General features: G+C 39.2%; 1 protein-coding gene across 2 annotated transcripts in view; it reads right to left on the bottom strand.

The window, feature by feature from the left end:
* The window catches only part of LOC135710360 (uncharacterized), a 97,878-nt gene that overhangs the window by 15,942 nt on the left and 60,688 nt on the right, over positions 1 to 21,248 (bottom strand). For both annotated transcript variants that reach the window (XM_065232911.1, XM_065232912.1), the window contains one exon: positions 6,449 to 6,692. In XM_065232911.1, the coding sequence (XP_065088983.1) occupies positions 6,449 to 6,692 (244 nt within the window). The remainder of the gene's footprint in view (positions 1 to 6,448; positions 6,693 to 21,248) is intronic.

Genomic DNA, 21,248 nt, shown 5'->3' with positions numbered 1-21,248 from the left:
GTAGGATATTGGTCTAGCACTGAACCAATGGAGAACCGATGAGACAGAGACTACTCTGTCCTCGAACAGTAAACAGTTTGCTGCTAGTGTGTATTTCACTTCTGGAGCCTTGTATTCTGATTGTGCAAGGTTTTGACCTGACTCCAGTTCTTGCACAATTTGTCCGAGATAAGAATCTTTCCGTGTCTCCCGTGCTATGTGGTCAGCTCGCACTGGTAGTTGCTGTATTCCATGTAGAGCAAGCTGGTCGAATTCGTCCTCAACATTTCCTCCCCCGTGGACAGACAGGCTGTTAACTCCGGATTGCATTGATGTGCTGGATATTCGGGAACTGTAATCAGCGTTCGTGTTCTGGTCTGTTGGGTTGTAAACAATATCGATGTTCAAATGTGCCAGATAATCAGCGTAATTCGCCATCCGACTGATGAAAAGTGTTGGAAGGGATTTCTATGGATGCAAAATTTGCGTGAGCGGCTTATGGTTCGTTACCAGGGTAAATTTTCGGGCGTACTGATAATGGAAAAACTTCTTCACTGCCAATGCTATAGCGAGAGCTTCGTTATCGATCTGAGGGTATCGTTACTCTGAGGTGGACATCGTGCTGCTCGCATATGCTATCGGCCGTTCCGTTCCGTTGCTCAGTCGGTGTGATAACACCGCACCTAGACAGGTTTTGCTAGCATCCGTTGCCAGAATTTGTGGTAACAACATAGAACATCTTTCAAGTCTCTGTACGGCTTGTCAGCTTCAGATGTCCATTTGAACATATCCCCTACAAGTATATCACGCAAACTTCTAGCTCTAGAAGAAAGATTTGAGATAAATGCAATATAATAAATAGGTAGTCTCACCCAAGAAAAGTTGTAATTCCTCTGGAGTTGCTGGTCGTGGTGCATCCCTGATGGCTTCGATGTGCTTATCCGATTTGTGCAGTCCGGGACGATCGATTTTATCATCCAGACATTCCAGAGATGCTGTGGCGAAGACGCACGCCGATCGGTTGAGCCGCAGTCCATTTAGTCTCAATGTGTTCATAGTGACCGTGAGATTGCATGGGATTGTCGAAATCGTTTGCGAAAACAATTATATCATCGTAGAAGCTGACGACGACGTTGTCCAAGGCTTGGAGTACTGTTTCCATGCGCCACTGCCAAATTGCAGGAATATTGCAGCTCCATAAACTGCTCGGGAAGAACGTATGAGTCCATGTGTCGGCGTGTCAAGCATTAGCATATGACTATACTATTCATCGATTGGAAGGCGCGTATAAGCGTCAGTGACATCCAGATGACAAAAAAGTGTAGCTCCTTTCATTCTGTTGAAAATCGTGTCAATTCTAGGAATCGGATGCTCATTCACTATCATCCTCGGGTTGACAGTGGGTTTATAGTTCCAAGTGATCCGTATGTTGTCATTCTTCTTAACGACGATGTGGGTCGGCGATGACCACTCGGAATAGTCTGCTTTTTCGAAGAATCCAGAAGCGATTTTTTTGTCAATTTCTGCAGCATACCGATCACGTAGTTCAAGATCACGTAGTGTGAGCTGGTAGTAAATTTGTTTACAGCGGTCATTACCATTTTTTAAAATAAATTTGGCATATTGGAGACTCGAACCAAGGAACTTTAAATTCCATTTTATTTTTGTATTTTGAGTCCTCTACCACTACTCCACCTGTACTTACTAGTAGATGAGGGCTTAGACGTGTAGTGATGATATCTACCTGCAGACATGCATTAAGACTTGAAAATCAATAGTTTTCAAGCACACAGAGTTTAGTTTACCGAAGTCGGTAATATTTTACTGGGTTTTTAAACAGCTGAGTTTTCAGTAATCAACTCAGTAGTTTTTTCTTTAACTGAAAACTCGGTAAATGGAAAAATCCCTGCAATGTCAAAAAATACCGTTTTAGTCAGTAAAATAATTGCTGACTTTTTCAGTACATTATTTGTTTACTTTTTTTGCTGAGTTTTTCAGTTCTTTTATTTCAGTATTTTATTGAATAAATATTAATGAGTAATAAATAAAATATTTCGGATTTTTTACAATTTAGGGGAGTTTGTTTAGAGGTGGAATAGCAATAATACTGTTTAAACTAATCCTGAGCTATAGTCCAGCTTGTGTGCTCAACGTTTCCTCGTGGTTCGGCCAGCTGGTTGCTTTTTTAGTGCCAGATTGTCTGCCTTATAGTCTGAGGCTCACAATTGAAAATGTTTGCTTCAAAGTCAATGGAACATCCGGAAGTCGATGCAGGAGTGCAGAAACTGTCCAATTCCATGAATGTTTCTGAACTCTTGCGTTGCCTTCCAGTCGTCCACTAATTTTCACAAACATGTTCTGTTTTCACACAAAAACTTCTGATGTCAAGTGCGCGAGGTGGAACGGAGGAGGATGACGTAAAGGAATCCAATTTACTGGTGTGATCAGTAATTTTGGAATTTCGTTTGATGACTGTTTCAGTAAAACATAATGAGTACTGAAAACTCGGTTTTCTATTTTACTGAGTTTTAGTAATTTCCCGTAAATCTGTTATTTTACTGTCAATTCAGTATTTACTATTACCACATTGAGTAGTTTCTCGCAAAAACTACTGAACATCAGTAGTTTGGTTGAGAATAGCTGAATGTTCAGTAGTTTTTGTGATTTACAGTTATAAACCTGTAAAAAAATTTCCGAACAAGAAATCCGTGATTAAGTGTGAGTGTTTATTATTTTTGTATTAGTGTTGTACTATGTTGTAATGTTTTTATTCTTTCTCTATTGATATATTTTATATTGTTTTAATTTTGGTTTACTTTAAATTTTATTGCATTGCCATAAAACCTATTGTACATTTATGGTATGAGTTAAATTTTTATTCGCTTCAAAAAACTCTGTGTACTCGTTGCATATGACTATAAAATGAAAAGACATAACATCTTTTTGTAACAAAATGTGAAGTTTTTAAAAGTTTCACGGTACTGTAAATGTACAATTAAATTTATTGTTAACCATAACGTTTATAAAACGGTTATAATTTGAACCATAAATTTTATCACATGTTTTATCCGGGATGTGCATCTTAGCGTGTAGCCATTATGGCAGAATGCATAATTTCTGACAGATTGTATTACCTCCCTCTCTAATTACCTTGATTCAGTCTGTTTTTTTCTGTTTTGCATTTCATTATGCCTCCAAAGATTTTGATCTTTTCATATACATTCGAGTATACATTTGGTTTTATTCACTGAATAAAATTGAAAACTTCCTTTGAAATTTTTAACTTTTTTCCTCGTGAATAGATTTCAACAACTTTTTTACCAACTTGTATGGTAATGTTTCAACTAAAAATATAAAATAATAGAATTTCATTTCGTTCATGTTTCTTCAAGAAATAACAATTTGAAAATGGAGGAAGAATGGGAAGCGTTTTACTAAAACCAGTCAAACTTCAAACAACCTCAGCCAATCAAGCTCAAAATTATACAAATAACCATTGCATATATGGTCAATCAGCTTTCAAAAATTTATAAGATTTGATGCACGTTACTATATGTCTATATGTGACTAAATGTCAATACCGGTTTATGAATTCTTGTCCGACTCTAAGAAAGGTAAAGGTTCATGGTGACAGTTCGTGACAGCTTGCATTTGGTTCGTTTTGACATTAAAATGTTTCGAGTCTGTGTCTCCCTCCCAGGTCTCCCTCCCTCCTATATACACGCTAAGATCAGTTTACCCAGACGGTACAAAGAGATGGGTAATTTTTTAAATCCAAATATGGGTTCTTATGATTGGAGGAAGTAGGCCGCGCGATTGAAATGACGTGTTTTGATTTTGCTAAAAAAAAGTCTCTGTGTTTTTATGGATTTTATCAAATTTGAGAATTAAAAAAACTCTAAAATTGATTGTGTAAAAAATGATCTTATCCCGGATTTGTATCTGAAGGACGAAAATTGGAAGAGGCTGATAGGCAAACAGAAGGTCATCAAGATGGAGTGAATCAAGCGAGTTGGTCACCGGTAAGGGCTAGTAAGTGCTACCAGCAGATGAATCAAGAGGTATTCGAAACAAAATTGGTAAGAAATGTCCATTCAAATCGATTTAATGCAGTTGAACAAATTTCAAAACTATATACGTGCCAGATTTGGAAATAATATTTTTTGAATCTGGAAGTGTGTTTATGATACCATTATCCATTTGATAAAGGTAGAGTGAACATGCGGGGCTTATTGTAAGTAAAAGTGACCTCGGAGTGGTCGTGAATTACCAGGCATTCTGAAATGGGTCACTGGAGCTGCAATAGAGCTAACACCTTCTAACTCCCGGACTAAACCTGCTTTAATTTAAGGGTAATAAAAAGCAGTTTTCTTCCATAATAACACTGCCGGACAGTGGGGGTTAGATTGTACACACACACACAGCACTGAATTTCGCTTCCGACACTGATATTCGTAGTAAGCATGATATCAGACGGTACCGCTTTGACATTACTATCCATATGAATGTCACTAGGGAAAAGTTGAACATCTTACTTTTATCTCAATAAATCAACTCTTTTGTACAGCCGTTACATTGTTTTTATAGTACTTATGAGTTTTCTACAGACCGGTACTCGATTAGCTGGCGTATATAAGAAAAAATGCTGCAGAACTTTGAATATCAGTGGTATTAACACAAACGAAGTGACAGACGGAGCGGCTCGAAAACTTTGGTGACTAACCTCCCGAAAAAAAAATTACAGTGAAATTTTCAGTGGAAACAATGCTCTAACATTAATATTTATTGTCGACAATAAAAATGATTGTTATAATGTTGTACTCTTCCAAAAACGGCAAAACTGCTACCTAGCTGTACAATAAATGTACATAATAAAATGTTGTTACAATGATTTTTAACGTTTTTTCATTTATTTTATTGTTAACATGATTCGATCATGAACAATAATGAACAACTCTATTACAATAAAAATTGTTGTTACATTAAATATTGGTGTATTTTCATTGTGGGTTACTTCACGAACAATAAAAATAAATCTGATTGAAGCAGGTCAGCAACACTGCCAATGTAATCAAGATAGGTGCTGCTCGTATGGCTCTGGCTTTGACAGTTCGTTTGGCTCAAAACCAGGCAGTCCGCGTCCGCTCATATCTTATCCTAGACCCTCTCTAAAGCTTAATGGAGACCTTTTCCGTGCAGTCAATAATCATACAATAATAATAAAAAATTCCACCACTTGAAGATGTCAGGAAGGAACTCTCAGGTGGAAGCATATTTCATGGGCGATTCTCTCCAGTCGAATGCATTAACTTATCAACGACGCTCAACCATCAAGGAGACGTGACCTAGAGATATCGAGCGCAGGGGAGTTGGCCTGCATTTCTCACAAGTTCCGGATCGAATCTCGATCCATAACCAGTAAAAAAAGGACAACCCGTAACAGACATACCACCCCCTTCCCTTCCCGGGGTAATGTTTTATTTTTTCGATTTATTTTTAAAGTCGATAAAGTAGATCTGTCAAGCCAACACATACACTCTAAAGTACACTGTTATTTTTTTTAATCAATAAATTCACCAACCAACAGTAAAATAACAATAATATATAATGTTATTGAAAAAAAATTATATGGGAAAATCACGAAAATTTCATTGTTAAGATACTTAACAACCCCCCTTTTTTATTGTAAATTTTCCATTTACCATGAAATTTATTGTTTTGTACAACATAAATCAAGGTAAATTTATTGTAGACGTAACAATATAAATCATTGTTAAGACAATAATTTTCGTCTTATTGTTACATTGTTTTTTAATGTATTTTTGTTGTTATTTTTTTTCGGGCTGCTATTGCAATTTTTCAGTGAACCACATGGCAACACCACTACTACTGGATTGTACCATATGGCAACACTACTACTAGATTGAACTAGCATTTTCACCAAATGTACTAGAATGTTTTGGTTCTATCTCTTTCACTCTACTCAAAACTGAAATGCATAAAAAAATAACAAAATGATACGCACTCTTTGCACACTGTCAAAGAATCATTGTACACAAAATCAACTTTGTTCAAATCAAAACAAAAAAACTAACCCATCTGGTGGATGATGACACAAGCTTCCAATGAAATTCTATTACAGTGAACCACACTATTTAAATGGATTTCTTCGCCAGTTAGTCGTCTGTCACTTCGTTTGTGGTATTAATATTGGTATTTTGCAGAACTGTACATAAGCTAGTTTAAGAGCGTCAAAGTCAGGAAGAAGAAAACTAAAAAGAATGAGATTTATGACAGTTCATCGATAGACGGCTGGTCGACAGGAGGATTGAATGAATGAGTTTGAGATTAAGACCAAAATATACTGTAAATTTTACCATAGTATTGTCCATTCATGAAGCCCGAAAATATCCTCTGTGGTGTGCTTTATCAGCATTAAAAATAAAGATTAAGTTCAAATCAATCCTACCTTTGATTGGTCCTGCATTGAGCTGCGATAACGCGAGTTCCGTTGAAATTGTGGCGTGGTAGTGGTGGACTGCGAATACCCAGAGCCCATGGTGTTGATTGTGTTCCGGTAGGCCGATGCATTGCTGATGGTGTTGTAGTGCGAGTCGGCGTCTTCTCGTCGTAGTGGTGGCGGACTTTCTGACGTCTTATTGATACCCAACGATGACGATCGTTTCTTTTTCAGACGAAACGTTTTGAATTCCCTGTAAACATGGAAAATAAGTAAACATATTAGTGCGCTCCGGTAGCATACGTGTAGGGGAGAATGGTATAAAACGCACCCCCTGGGCAGAACGCACCAGCTGACTTTCATTTGTGTTTTTCATGGCTTTTACGTAACTTTTTTGTTGTCTTATCAAGCAGCACTTCTAGCGTAGCATCTGAACTCAAAATCCTGCATGATAAATCCTTGAATTGGATTAAAAATTCCAAGAAAAACTCAAAATAAAATGAAAAAGTGCGTCTTACCCCGGGGGTGCGTTATGTACTGTTCTCCCCTATCTCTATCGAAACTGATAAGACCTGCTGATGAGCCAAACAATCGATAAGCGTGGTGCAAGTGCATCGGACGGTAGGTAGTTTAATTCAATTTATTGCAGCACGGAAACTGCCTCCCCCGGTGAGAGACCACGGCGGCCTCATGCCGTGCGTTTGAATAGCTATAAAATTCAACTAGTTAGACAGACCAATGGAAGCGCTCTATTGCGGTGAGGCTAAACAGTTTGTTTAATCTTTGAACCTGCCATAATTCATTGCTCCCATTTGTGTACTCGTGCTGTGTCTCACCCGTTTACTTATTCTGTATCGTACGCGACACAATGAGTAGACTGCATTTTAATTGAACTTAATCGAATTCTACACACTGTCTCCTTGAATGTTCGATTGGCGCGATACGTTTGCGGGGAGCTATGAGCGGAAAATGGGAAGATACGCGAATCTCATGTCATTTTATATATTTTGGATTTTAATTTAGCTTGCTTTTATCATAGCTGATTTAAATTCACCGGAGGTTTTTAAACCAATATAGAATACAGATGTTGTAAAGCCAAAATTACCTCAAATAACATCGTTAAAAAAATCCTAAATCAAGCTGAACAAATGAATAATGCATTAGGTCCTAAGAAACTTTGACGGATTATCTTCTTGTTTAACTTTGACGGATTATATTCGTGTTTACATCGAACCATATATTCCATATATAAAAAAAATGTATGGAAAATACGGTTCGGGCGATCATCTAACATTTTAAACGAAAAACACGACAAAAACAGTCCAGTACTCAGATTATGAAAGTAAAAGAAAGTCAATGAAGATTATCGATCAATGCTACTTCTCTGTGTTTATAGTATTTCCAACGGGTGAAAACTAACGATTTTTGATTAAACTGATTAAACATGATACAAATATGAATAGGGAATTTTGTCAATTATTGAAACTTTTTAGTAAAATTAATGCATAATTAGTCTGCTAACATGAAGCTTACAGCTTTTAGTAGTATTATCAACCGGTGGACCAGCCTATCGGTCCCAAGTAAATCGATTAACGTACCCCATTGTAGTCGAAAATCTAGTACTACACTATGTTGGTTATGATCCGCTAAGAAAGTTTAGTAACCGTCCGTCGAATGCTCTAAGTGAGATGTTGCAAACACAGTGGCTTATGCGTCACTCTCGGATTCGAGAGACCACTGGTCGTTTCTTTTAAGTTTGCTTTTTTAAGCATGAGCGACGTTCTCAAAGGGGAATCTCCGAACGGTACTGGATTACGAACGCAGCTAAATTTTAACAAATAATATGACCGATCAAGAAGACGGAATACTTTCCGAATAGAGCATTGTGGATGTGTGCTAAGTAAACTCTGGATCAAAGCAAGGTGAAACGTAACGCAAGGGTAGACCTGGGTGGACTGTAATTAATACAGGGCTCTGAAGAGCTTTCAGTGGGTTGGTTTATTTCCTTTAAATAACTTTATTGCTTATCTTTTGACAGATACGTGTATTTCGTCTACTACTTGCAGACTTCATCAGTGCCAAGTACTCAACACCACTGATGAAGTATGCAAGTAGTATACGAAATACGCGTATCTGTCAAAAGATAAGAATTATAACGGAATTTAAAGAAAATAAACCAACCCACTCAAAGCTCTTCATAAAAGGATTCCGTTAAGAGGTTCGACAAATTTAAAGGATTGACAGGGCTCTGGTTTTAGCAAATGAAGATAAACGTAACGGATAGTCTGAATTCATTTAGGGGAAACTGCCCTATTGTTGCGGTACGTTAGCAGCGTTAGAAGCCTATTGTTGTGTTGTGTTGAGACCTCCATACACAACAATAGGCTTCTAACGCTGCTAACGTACCGCAACAATGGGGCTGTTTCCCCTATGTATTATTCTCTTTCTTAAATTCATTGGCTGGTAGTCTAAGTATTGTAGTGTGTGTGTGTTGATGGCCATGATTATCATACCTATGCAGGATTTTCTGTTGCTCCGGTGACTACGGTCGAGGGGTACACAAACAGCGTGCGATGTTTTACGGTCGCCGTGGTGTACAGCAAGGGGTGAGACAGGTTTACTCTGAGTTGCTTTTTTGCAGCGAGTTGCTCGCAAGTAGCTCAATGTACCTCAATATTTAATCGACGTTCATCGATTTTTTTTTCTCTGCTTACTTCGTTTACACACTTTATGAATATGCTTCTCATATTAGACGTCAGTTTTGTTTGTAAACAAAGTAAGCCCAAGTGTATCCTGATGCTTTTGAATAACTTGGATATTATGGAAGAACCTCCCAAGCAGCACACTTCGATCGAAATAAGCTGCTGCAACTTAACTGGAATAAGTAAGTAGCACACAAGTAACCACAATTGTTCAGAGACATGTGTGCTGCTAGGGCTGTGTTGGTGCCGGCTTACTACTAGCAAGAACTTTTAGTTCTAGCCAGCTTTGGGCAGTTGTTCTTCCTCCTCAGCAGCCAGTCCCCGAGCCAGTCCCAGTAGTCACTTCAAAAGGATCATCGCTGATCAAACAAGCTCTTCAAACAGCTATGCTTCTAAACATCTGGAATTTCACCTATAATGCAACGATCCCATCAGCATCGATTGATCCAGTAGTCGTAACAGCAGTCCTATGAAAATGATAATAACTAACTCAGATCCCCTTCTCATTAGCACCATGCAAGTTAGCTACAGCGTGAAGATTCCATCACAGCACATCAAACATAGTGTGGTGAGCAATATTCCAACCGTGGCCCCTCCAATAAAATCCACCACTACAGTTTCCGATCTAGAAAACATCTCCCCGGTGGGGCAACAACCGATAAACACCCAATTCCAGCTCCGACGGCAACGCTACCAACTATTACCCCCGCGGAATGTTCAGCCAGAGCAGCCGCCGTCATTTCCGAAACCGAAGAGGAGGAGGACGTTGGAGTAACCGCTACCAATGTTTCCGATAAACCGGACGAAAGCGAAGTGAAAACCGGTCAGGAAGACGAAGAACAAATCAAACTGACAGATTATCTTCGTCAACTTTCTCTTTGCATTCCCACGGCCATGTTAAGACCAAGTACAGGATCGTCATGAGACGTGATCAAGTTCACAAGATCGCTACCAATCACTCGATATCGTCAGCGCTGTTTATAAAATAGATGGAGATGAACAATGAATTCCACACCTGGGCCGCTATGGACTTAGCCAACGGAGAAACCGAAGAACACACGTATGTAGTGATGTTCTACTTTAAAGGAGACTGCCGTTGACGGCCGCAGTACAATCACGGTGGTGTATCGCAGAGACGGGACCGTATCACGAACATCCGGAAGGCACAGCAGAAGCTTCAAAAGAGGAAAGATGGATGTCCACCGTCAGAAGAACGGCACAGTGGTAATTCAGAGCTCAGTTCGCAGTTTCATCCAGCGGCAGTTTGCCAGGTCATTGGAACGGGATTGCTTCGACGAGTATTGTAGCACGTGCGGGGTACGTAATTTGCCGGATTTTGAGTATTTGGTCAGGCAGATCGAGTTCCACCATATCAAACCGGACAAGCATTCTGCCCTTGGTAAGTGTAAGGCAGCTATGCAGCAATAGGCTCCGTTCACGTTCACAGTTGGTAAGGGTTGTGCGAAGGTTATTAAGCAGAGATGATGCAGGATAATCAAATCAATCAATTTAAGTGTCTCCGAGTTTTGCTGAGTTATTGAGTTCTGTAAACATTTTTTTCATTTTATTGTTGTTTTGATTGACAGCAGCTTTTCGGCTTCGCATGAAGGTGCACCTTCATATGTTGCTGTGATGCGAAAAGTGAGAAAGCAAATGACAGTTAGCATTTTTTACTGAGCAATGTGAGTTACTCGAGGTGCATCAAAAGCAACTCAGAAATTGCTCATGATTAGGAGCTGTCTTTCCCCTAGGTGTACAGGCAGTTTTCACCAACCGGCGTCTGTGAGTAGTGCGCCCGTGCAAAATGGCCGAATTAAATATGCGGGAAAGGGCGTCGGTGGGAGTTCCGAAACTCTACCGGATCGTCTCTTAGAGGGAAGCCCCCCTTCGCATACTCTGTTTCTGCTACACAGCCACCACGTGACGAAATGAAACAGCTTCGTCGATAGTCGCACAGCAGATCGGATAGGCTACTTTTCCCGTTTAGCTACCAATGTAAGCCGGGCCTGCACATGCACCTCGCGGGTCCACCACGTAGAAAGGGTGACGTAAGATGGCTGTCTAATTTTTGGGTAGAGCCCGTATAAAAGAATTGGTGCCGCTTTTTGATAGATCGAAATTATATCCGCCAGACTATGAATATAGCGGCTAAAGTTATACTGTGTAGTTTGGCAAGATTTTCCATGAAGTTTTTCCAGTAATTTGTTGAAGCGTGATTTTAATGTGATATGTATATCCAAAATAACCATACTTTACGGACACAATTACATCGATGCGCATAGAGCTGGCTCGCAGGAGGTTGTAAACAAGACAGTCGGAAGTGCCGGCTACCTAAGTTGAACCCGAGTACCTGTCAATTGTGGAGCTCTAAAGGGTGTCCACGATGAAATTGCCACACTATGAAATTGCTCTAACTTTTTAACCGTTGGGTAGAATTTAATGAAAATTTGGGTGGATTTAGTTCATAGTGCATTATTTACATCCTTGCAAGTTTTAAAGTCCTGTGATCAAAACTCGCGGAAATGGAGTCGAAAGAACAGCTCGTGCGTGATAAAATCTTGCGCATTCATCACGAGAACAAGGATCTCTCGCATCGTTCCATCGCTAAAACGTTGGGAATCGCGAATTCCACGGTGTCGCGAGTGATTAAGCGGTTCGAGGAACGGTTGACCCCCAGGAAAAAGTATTCCGTACAACACCAAAAATCACAACCGCGTAGTTGGGGCCTTCAACCGAAATCCGAACGCCTCCGTTAGGGATGTGGCTAAGAAGCTGCACCTAAGCCGAAGTTTTGTCCAGAAGGCCAAAACTAAGGCTGGGCTTCGAACGTTCAAGGTACAAAAGGCCCCTAATCGCGACGAGAAGCAGAACAAGTCCGCCAAAACCCGTGCCAGGAAGTTGTACCTCAACATGCTGACGAAAGTTGAATGCTGCATCATGGACGACGAAACATATGTGAAGGCCGACTTCAAACAGATCCCCGGCAACCTGTTTTTCACGGCCAAGGATAAGTTCAGCGTTCCGGAGCATGTCCGCACTCAGAAGATGTCCAAATTTGCGAAGAAATTCCTGGTTTGGCAAGCCATCTGCACGTGCGGGAAGCGGAGTGCACCTTCCGTGACCCAGGACACGATGAACGGACAGGTGTACATAAAAGAGTGCCTCCAGAAGCGGCTGCTTCCTCTCCTGAAGGCCCACAACGTCCCAACAATCTTCTGGCCGGATTTGGCCTCATGCCACTACTCCAAGGACGTGCTGAAGTGGTATGCGGACAATAAGGTCAATTTCGTGCCGAAAATGTTCAACCCTCCCAACACTCCGGAGCTCCGCCCCATCGAGAAGTACTGGGCAATTATGAAGCAGCACCTTCTTAAACGACCTAAGGTAGTGAAGACAGTCGAGGAACTGAAGAAAGTATGGGTTTACATGCAAAAAACGGTTGATTCACAGGTTGTGCAGAATCTTATGGCCGGGGTTAAGGCCAAGGTGCGGGCATTTGCGTATGGACTGTAAATAAAATACGAGTAAAATGGTAAAATGAAGTTTAATAGTTATTTCTCAATCCCTGAAAATTTGATGGCAATCGGATGAAAACTCGAATTTTGCGAATCAATTTTGTGTGTGGCAATTTCATCGTGGACACCCTTTAAACCTCCATCTTGGATTTACCTTCTTTTAAAGGAGGAATGCATGTTCCAGTATTATTATATTATATTGTGCTCGATTTATTAGTCGATTATCCTGTTAGTTACTCCTTTTTAGGAACATATGAACGACGACATACCTCTTCTATTGGTGTATTATTGATGGTGGTGTTTTATTTTTACTTGCTTGAATATAAATTATTTGGATTACGAAATTTAAAATATTATAAATTTTCTGTTCCCGGAACAGAATAAGAATTTTGACATGAAAGCATCGTGCATGGGAACTAAAGCGAATAATGGCGCTATAACCATATGCCATATAGGGCTAGGACAAGAGTTAGTGCTAAGGTCCCAACCGCTAGAAGAAATCACTTACCCTTTTTAGACTAGATGCTCTCAACGACAAATGATTTATAAATAACAATACAACAGAGCGTACGGTACGAGATATCCACGTTTCATCCATTTATTGGATTCTGAAGCATTGTGTTTAAATCTTGGATCTAAACAGGCCCGATTTTTCTAAATCATCTTGCCCCTTAAATGCTGCACAGTAAGCCTGGTTGTTTTGATATATTTTGCGCATCTATGATGTGCAACATATACCAAATAAAAAAAAATATAATGATGGAGGTATATCTATCATTTTCCAGGATGCTTTCAGGAACTGGCTGTGTTGGTGTTAGATTAGATTAGATTAAATTAGATTAGATTAGATTAAATTAGATTAGAGCTTTAAGCCCGTTTAAAAAGCTACCGGTAGACGCTGTGGTCCAACAAAAATAACGAATTAGATGTTAATTACAAAAATTAATTCATTTAAAATTACCTTGAGGTTTTCTATGAAACCGGACAAGAACGGAATTTTCGCCTCTTGTGTGTTACCAAAGAGGAAAAAATTCCGCTTGTTAAAACACATCACTTTACTTTTAATCATTTACTTGAAGCACTTATATTTAAAATTAACTCTCAGTAGTTCAATTAATACGAACACACCAAGCAAACTGCAATATGAAGCTTTGATACGTTTAAAGCTTGTTATATTTTGTTAATAAGCACCGTATAAAAAAACACGTTATTAACGCTAGATTTGGCATAAATTTACATGATATTTCATGTAAATTTCAGCGCAATCAATTTTAATCAGTAATGTTGTATACAATCTTGTATACATGCTTGTAAGCAATTTTGTTGTTTATGCCAACTACAGCGGGGGGACACACCCCTCACCATCCCTCTCCAAAGGGGGAGTTTGGTAAAGAGAGATGAAAAAACCGATTTGTACCTTCCTTAAAAGTTGTCCTAGCTCGCTGTTCTAATTATCTATATGCAATCTTCACACTGCCGTACTCTAACGGAACTATCAACTCTATGCTTTCATCTACTCCATCTATCGTATAAAAATTACCACTACAGTCTGTTATTTGAAATTAGCATCTTTAACTATACAGCTTAACATTAAACGTGATTTTACAGATAATGTTCAGAATTTTTTTCTGTGTGACATGGCATGAACATCCCTAGCTTATCTCGATAGATGATAAATACGGTATTTTCTGAAGAAGGATCTGCAATATTTCGTCGACGAAACATATGTGAAGGCCGACTTCAAACAGATCCCCGGCAACCTGTTTTTCACGGCCAAGGATAAGTTCAGCGTTCCGGAGCATGTCCGCACTCAGAAGATGTCCAAATTTGCGAAGAAATTCCTGGTTTGGCAAGCCATCTGCACGTGCGGGAAGCGGAGTGCACCTTCCGTGACCCAGGACACGATGAACGGACAGGTGTACATAAAAGAGTGCCTCCAGAAGCGGCTGCTTCCTCTCCTGAAGGCCCACAACGTCCCAACAATCTTCTGGCCGGATTTGGCCTCATGCCACTACTCCAAGGACGTGCTGAAGTGGTATGCGGACAATAAGGTCAATTTCGTGCCGAAAATGTTCAACCCTCCCAACACTCCGGAGCTCCGCCCCATCGAGAAGTACTGGGCAATTATGAAGCAGCACCTTCTTAAACGACCTAAGGTAGTGAAGACAGTCGAGGAACTGAAGAAAGTATGGGTTTACATGCAAAAAACGGTTGATTCACAGGTTGTGCAGAATCTTATGGCCGGGGTTAAGGCCAAGGTGCGGGCATTTGCGTATGGACTGTAAATAAAATACGAGTAAAATGGTAAAATGAATAATATAAGTGAGCGCTTGAATTTTACATCTTTTGTATGTCAGGTAGCTACAGATTGGCCAACTTTTTTAGGGCTATGTTGAAGGCGGTGAATTTTTCGGGTTGGAAAATGTCTCGACTTTCTTGGGCATAGAATATCATTATTCACTCGACACAATATACGCATGTAAAAATTATAAAGAACCGTTCTCGGTTACTTTTTCAAAGGAGCGTATCAGATTTTGTAAACAATGCATTTGATCGTCGATTTGGCGTAACTAGTAGCTCGCGCAAGCTTACTAACACTACTAGCAGGTAGGGGAAAATTTCCCCTATCTGATGGTAGTGTTGGCATGCGTGGACAAGCTACCAGTTACGCCAAATCGACGATCAAATGCATTGTTTACAAAAGCTGATACGTCCCTTTGAAAAAATAATCGAGCGTTGACGAATATTTCATTAGCATTTCTAGATAGAGCTGGAATTAGGGTGCAACAGCTTTTGTAAACAATGACTTCTTTTGATGATTTCTAGAAAGTTAAGGCTTGCCAACGCAAATCAACAACACCATCGGGTAGGGGAAGACTTGCCCTACCCGACGGTTATGTTGATTTGCGTTAGTGTGCCTTGAGTTCCTAGAAATCATCGATAGAAGTCATTGTTTACGCCCTAATTCCAGCTCTATGTAGATTTATCAGATTATCTACACAGCAAAACATAAATTTTAAAATTACATGCAATCATGTTGAATATCTAATGTAATTTTTATAGCCACAAAAATGAACAAATGCAGTAATGCAGTTCATGCACTGTTTTTATGATAATTTTGTCCTTTTTGGCAAGTAACATTACACCATATTTTCGACACAATTGAAGTGCATCCATTTTGATGTCATATCACAATTATTTTTTTGCTGCGTACACAGAAAAAAAAAGTTGTTGAATATTACATCCAAACAGCTGCACAGAGATCATTCCGCTGGTTGTGTAATATTACGTTGTACGATGTACATCGATTTTGCGAACAAAATTACATCCATTGATGTAATATTGTATCTGCTTTTTGCTATTACATAATTATTTCATACATCAGCTTGAATTACGTTGATCGATATTACATTTTTTTGCTGTGTACATTCGGCAGCTTCGCACGTGGACATGGAATCTTCTTCTTATTGACTATTACGTCCCAACTGCAAATTAACAGTCGTTAATTTGGAAAGCTAAATAATTTTCCAACCTGATAAATTCATTGATCGAGCCCTCTGCCTCCAGCATGAAGTGCCGTGCCTTTATTGACTAGGCTACCAGAAGACCCATGATATGGCTTAATGGGCGTAAATTGAACATTCGATATTCTTGGTCACCATACTGTGAAGGTTCTGACATCAACTGAAACTGAAAGTGTGAAATTCCAGCAAACATTGTCTGCACAGAGTTCAATGTCAGCTGTAGTTAGCAGTCTGAATAGTCTTTAAAATTATCTTCCACTAATTTCATTACTTGCAGGCATTTTAACTATAAATGAGTATCTTAGTAAAATCTTTGCTGCAGTACTGTTTCAAACGTCTTCAGCGCAACTGCATCTTTGAAATCAATCGGGATGCACAAAGTCGTCGTTCTGTTCCTGGTGCTAGTCAGTACCATCAGCGTAGCTCCTCAAGGATTCATTCCCCAAGGATTCGGATTCAACCAGGTACCGATATTGAGTGCCTATTCGGAAGCCCAGCTAGATGGAAGCTTTCGGTATTCGTATGAAACCGGCAATGGAATCCAAGTTCAAACGCAAGGACTGCTGAAGCCCGTTCCGGTATTTAGGCCCGATGGAGTAGGTAGCAGTGTTGCTCTCGTGCAAACCGGAAGCTATTCGTACACGGCTCCCGATGGAACGCTGATTGAAGTTCGATGGACTGCTGATGAGAATGGTTTCCACCCACAAGTGATTCAGTTACCACCGGCACCTATTCCAATTGCACCGGGTGGGCCATTTAACGGAGGAGTGCCTGCAGGATTAAGATTCAAGCGAATGGCGAGAAGAAGAATGTTGAATTATGATAAAATTTAAAAAAATCAATAAATTCAATAATTTGAATAAATCATAATAACTTCCTAGGTAGGAACCAATTCTACAAATCAGTGCCATTCGTCTTCGCTTTCAGAGCTCTAAACGTACGCCGCTTAATTTAGCATAACGATCATTGGGTCTGCTCCGCTGGCAGATTGCCTCCATAAGAGGCAGCAGACCTTCATCTTCAATATGTATTTACATCCATAAACCGTGTACCACTACAGTCTGAATTGGTCGGCGCGGTCGGCTCTCTTTCTTTTGAGCTTAAACAAGTGGCAATCTGCTCGTAAAGATTCCGCCTTGCGCAAGCTGGCTACGGGTGGGTGCAATGTCTTTCCTCCCCTTTGAGAATCTGGATGGTAGCAAACTAGAACGTGATCTGATGCTTCTCGCTAAACATAGACTACATGGAGACGACTAGAAACCATACACATATTGGTTTGTAGCGATTGACTTCGAGCTCTTGAATTGTGTTCTTTTGAGTGGCTCCAATTTTGCGCGGTCTATTCCAGATGACGCTGGTGAAATGGTTGGTAGAGTGGGATGAGATTAAGAGGTTGATCCGTAGATTTTTTGCGGGATACGTTTTTGTTTTTTAATATAATCGAGCTCAGCCCAGATCAGTTTTGGGTTCCATTATCACTTGACTAGTAGCGGAGTGTATCTATTTTATCGTTCTTATTCTGATTGCTTACGGAAAACTATTTGGGAGTGAATAGCTCTTCAATCAAAGTATAGAACAGGAAAAGCATGACAATTACCCAGGGATCGACTAAAAACTCAGAGTGGTGCAAAAAACACTGGTGCTACTCTAAAATAAGGGAGCGCGTCCCTTATATTTGGAAGGAGAAAGAGACTAAGAAGAGAGAGATTTCATATTTAGGAGAGAGTAGTTGGACAGCTCAGGTGCTACTTGCATATAGCACAATTGAGTAGTGCACGGTGTTAGGGGGCATTCAATAATTACGTAAGCATGATTTCCAATATTTCAGAACCCCCCTCCCCCCCTTGTAAGACATAGTAAGAATTTTCAATACCACCCCTCCCCCCTGTAAGATCTTACCAACTTTGTTTTTTTCTTAAATCGGTATTTCGAAAGAATCGGCTTTTTGGTGATCAAAACAAAACTTTTTTATTCAAACAACCATTTAAAAGGCAAAAAGAACTTCACAGATCAGTTGAAGCAGCCTGATTTAAAATAAACGTACAATATAAGGTAAATGAGATATGTTAAAATGTATGTGTTGTTACTTACTTTACTGAAAAATAACGCATTACTGCTGCGTTTTCTCAGTTTCATTGCTTCAAATTTTTGAAGTATCAAGACTGCATTTTGCAATTCGTCAAACGATTTATTGGCTTCTTTGATTTCTCGCCAAACATCATTCGCTTTTTGTTGTGCAACAGCTGCTGAAAATTACGAATGAGCTTCCTTAAAAGCCCGCTGCAGCTTGATGTGTAGGTCCCCTTGTTTAGACATACCGTTTAAAAAACGATAACAAGACAAAAACGTTTTAAAAATTACGGAAATTACAAAACTATGTACTTAAATCGATCAATTTCTATCACACCAAAACAACTTGCAACTCTCGACGTAACCAACTAAACAATCGCCATATTGTTATGATATCAGTCAGTTTCGAGCAAGGTTTTAGAAAATCAAATGCCAGGTAAAAAAAACGATTTATAATAGTAATAGTCCTTGACGTATTGGTATTCAGTATTGAAGTATTGTTTAGAGCATTGGTAAACTGGAAGAGTGGATGACATTATTAATAAACGATCCATTAACGGGAAGATTACCGCCGGGTCCGTAGAAATCGACCTTGACGCGCATTTTATTTTTTCTAAAATTCTTTCAAAAAAATATTAAAAATTCAAAAGATCCGTTTTTTTTTAGATTTCAAAGAAAATTTACGCATAAAACATTTTTTTATCTCATTATTTAAAAAAGTTGGATATAAAACAAATTAAAAAAATCTGATTTTTCAATATTTTTAAAACGTCAATTTCCTTTGAATTTTGCGGAGAAAAACTGAAGTTTTTACAGATTTTTGGTATCTTTTTCCAATATTTTTAGAAAAATATAAACGTGAATTTTTCGACGGTGGCGGTAAGCTTAATTCCGCTTAAGCTGATGGCGAAAGTTAGGATATTCAAATTTTACATACCTAGGTATCTTCGATGTCTCTTCAAATATCGCTTCTTGCGGTGAGAAAATAAATATATTTTGTTTTTTTTTGACGTAGACTACGTCTTACGGGAAGGTACTGGGGGTAAATCGAAAATCTAAAATTGCGACCGTCACGAAAAGGTGTTATTTTTTGAACGCTATAAGCTTTCTCATTTTTAGATGAAATTAAAATCCGAACACACCAATCGATAGGAAATACCTTTCGTAAGCTGTTGCAATAAACTTTTTTTCAATTTTTCATAAAAAAAAAAATTGTTTTAAAAATGCACAAATAAAAAGTGATAATTTTATCACTGTTTTCATGAAATAACCGTTCTCCCCAAACCCTGTCCTCATAATCAAGTACAATTTGGTTGCACATCGTGCTGCTTGAATCAGAAAAGTTATAAAACAGCGTTGCTAATGTGCCTCAACTCATTTTCGTTTCGGACGGCGGGTAAGCAGGTAGCAGCAGTAGGAAGGCGGTTCCTGTCAAGCGCGCAGAGTTCGAGTTTTGCACCTCGAACTGTGCGCGTCATTCCCGTCGAGATCATTGGCTGCTGGTAGCGACGTCGCCTCGATGGCGCAAGCGCTCCTTGCCTGAATGATAACTACAAATCTCGATTACTTTTCGGAAGGACATATCAGCTTTTGTAAACAACGCATTTTATCGTCAGATTGGCATAACTAATAGCTCGCCCCACATACTAACACCGCTAACAGTTTAGGAAAATTTTCCCCTATCTGATGGTAGTACTAGAATGCGTGGGCGAGCTACCAGTTGCGCCAAATCGACAATCAAATGCGTTGTTTACAAAAGCTGATACCACAAACGAAGTGACAGACGACTAACTGGCGAAGAAATCAATTAAAATAATGTGGTTCGCTGTAATAGAATTTTCTTAGAAGCTTGTGCCATCATCCACCACATGGGATAGTATTTTTGTTTTGGTTTTGCACAAAGTTGATTTTGTGTACAATGATTCTTTGACAGTGTGCAAAGAGTGTATCATTTTGTCATTTTTTAATGCATTTATGTTTTGAGTAGAGTGAAAGAGATAGAACCAAAACATTCTAGTACATTTGGTGAAAATGCTAGTTCAATCCAGTAGTAGTGTTGCCATGTGGTACAATCCAGTAGTAGTGGTGTTGCCATGTGGTACACTGAAAAATTGCAGTAGCAGGTTAGTCACCAAAGTTTTCGAGCCGCTCCGTCTGTCACTTCGTTTGTGCTGATACGTTCCTTCGAAAAAGTAATCGAGAAATACTTCTTGGGCTGTGTACCAATTGCCGAGTTAAATTTAACTCGTGGTTAAACATGACATTTCGTAAGTTATTTTCAATGTTCGAAAATGCCGGAAATTGATCAGTTTTCAAACAGAACTCAGCCACGGGTACCAAAATTTAACTTCTAGTCAGTCCGAAATAACCACGCTCGTATAGCAGGGTTATTCGATAACTCATCTGTCACTTTTAACCACGAGTTAAATTCAACTAACCCATTGCGACACAGCCTTGGAAGTAAAATTAGTTGCCTCTTTATAAATTCAGGCTCTTTAGGTTGGACCTTCATGCGAAATTTCGGTATTGGTAGTCAATATTTCGCGATCAGAACATTTAAGCTTGAAATCCCTCCATTTAATTCTCGGTACATCTTTAATCTATTGATGGAATTAAAAAAATCTTAATATGAATCCTGATGAATGTGGGCGTCTTAGTGGAATACCTGTATAATGAGATTATATCTTATCCCCGACCCGACTTGAAAAGACGATTATATCTCATTATATCTTAATATGGTTTTATAAGATTTCGTGCGTTTTGTGAACGCACATTCATTATTTTGCATAAGAACACGGGGACGGAGGGTTTCTGTGGTGATAAAAAGGATAAATGTGATAAATTATCAGACGGTACCTCTATTTATGTATGAATATGTATTCGCATTTTTATGAGGTCCTGAATTTAACCAAGTTTTACTAAGTAGGAAATCCAAAATATGTACATAGGACCGAAATCATAGGTTACTTCTACTGTATTTTAAATCTAGAAAAAATGC

This window comes from Ochlerotatus camptorhynchus, unplaced genomic scaffold (genome assembly GCF_037179485.1).
Source record: "Ochlerotatus camptorhynchus isolate MF236.1 unplaced genomic scaffold, CSIRO-AGI_Acam_v1.1 ptg000379l, whole genome shotgun sequence".
Taxonomy (NCBI): Eukaryota; Metazoa; Arthropoda; class Insecta; order Diptera; family Culicidae; genus Ochlerotatus; species Ochlerotatus camptorhynchus.
This window is presented reverse-complemented; position numbering and strand designations above follow the sequence as displayed.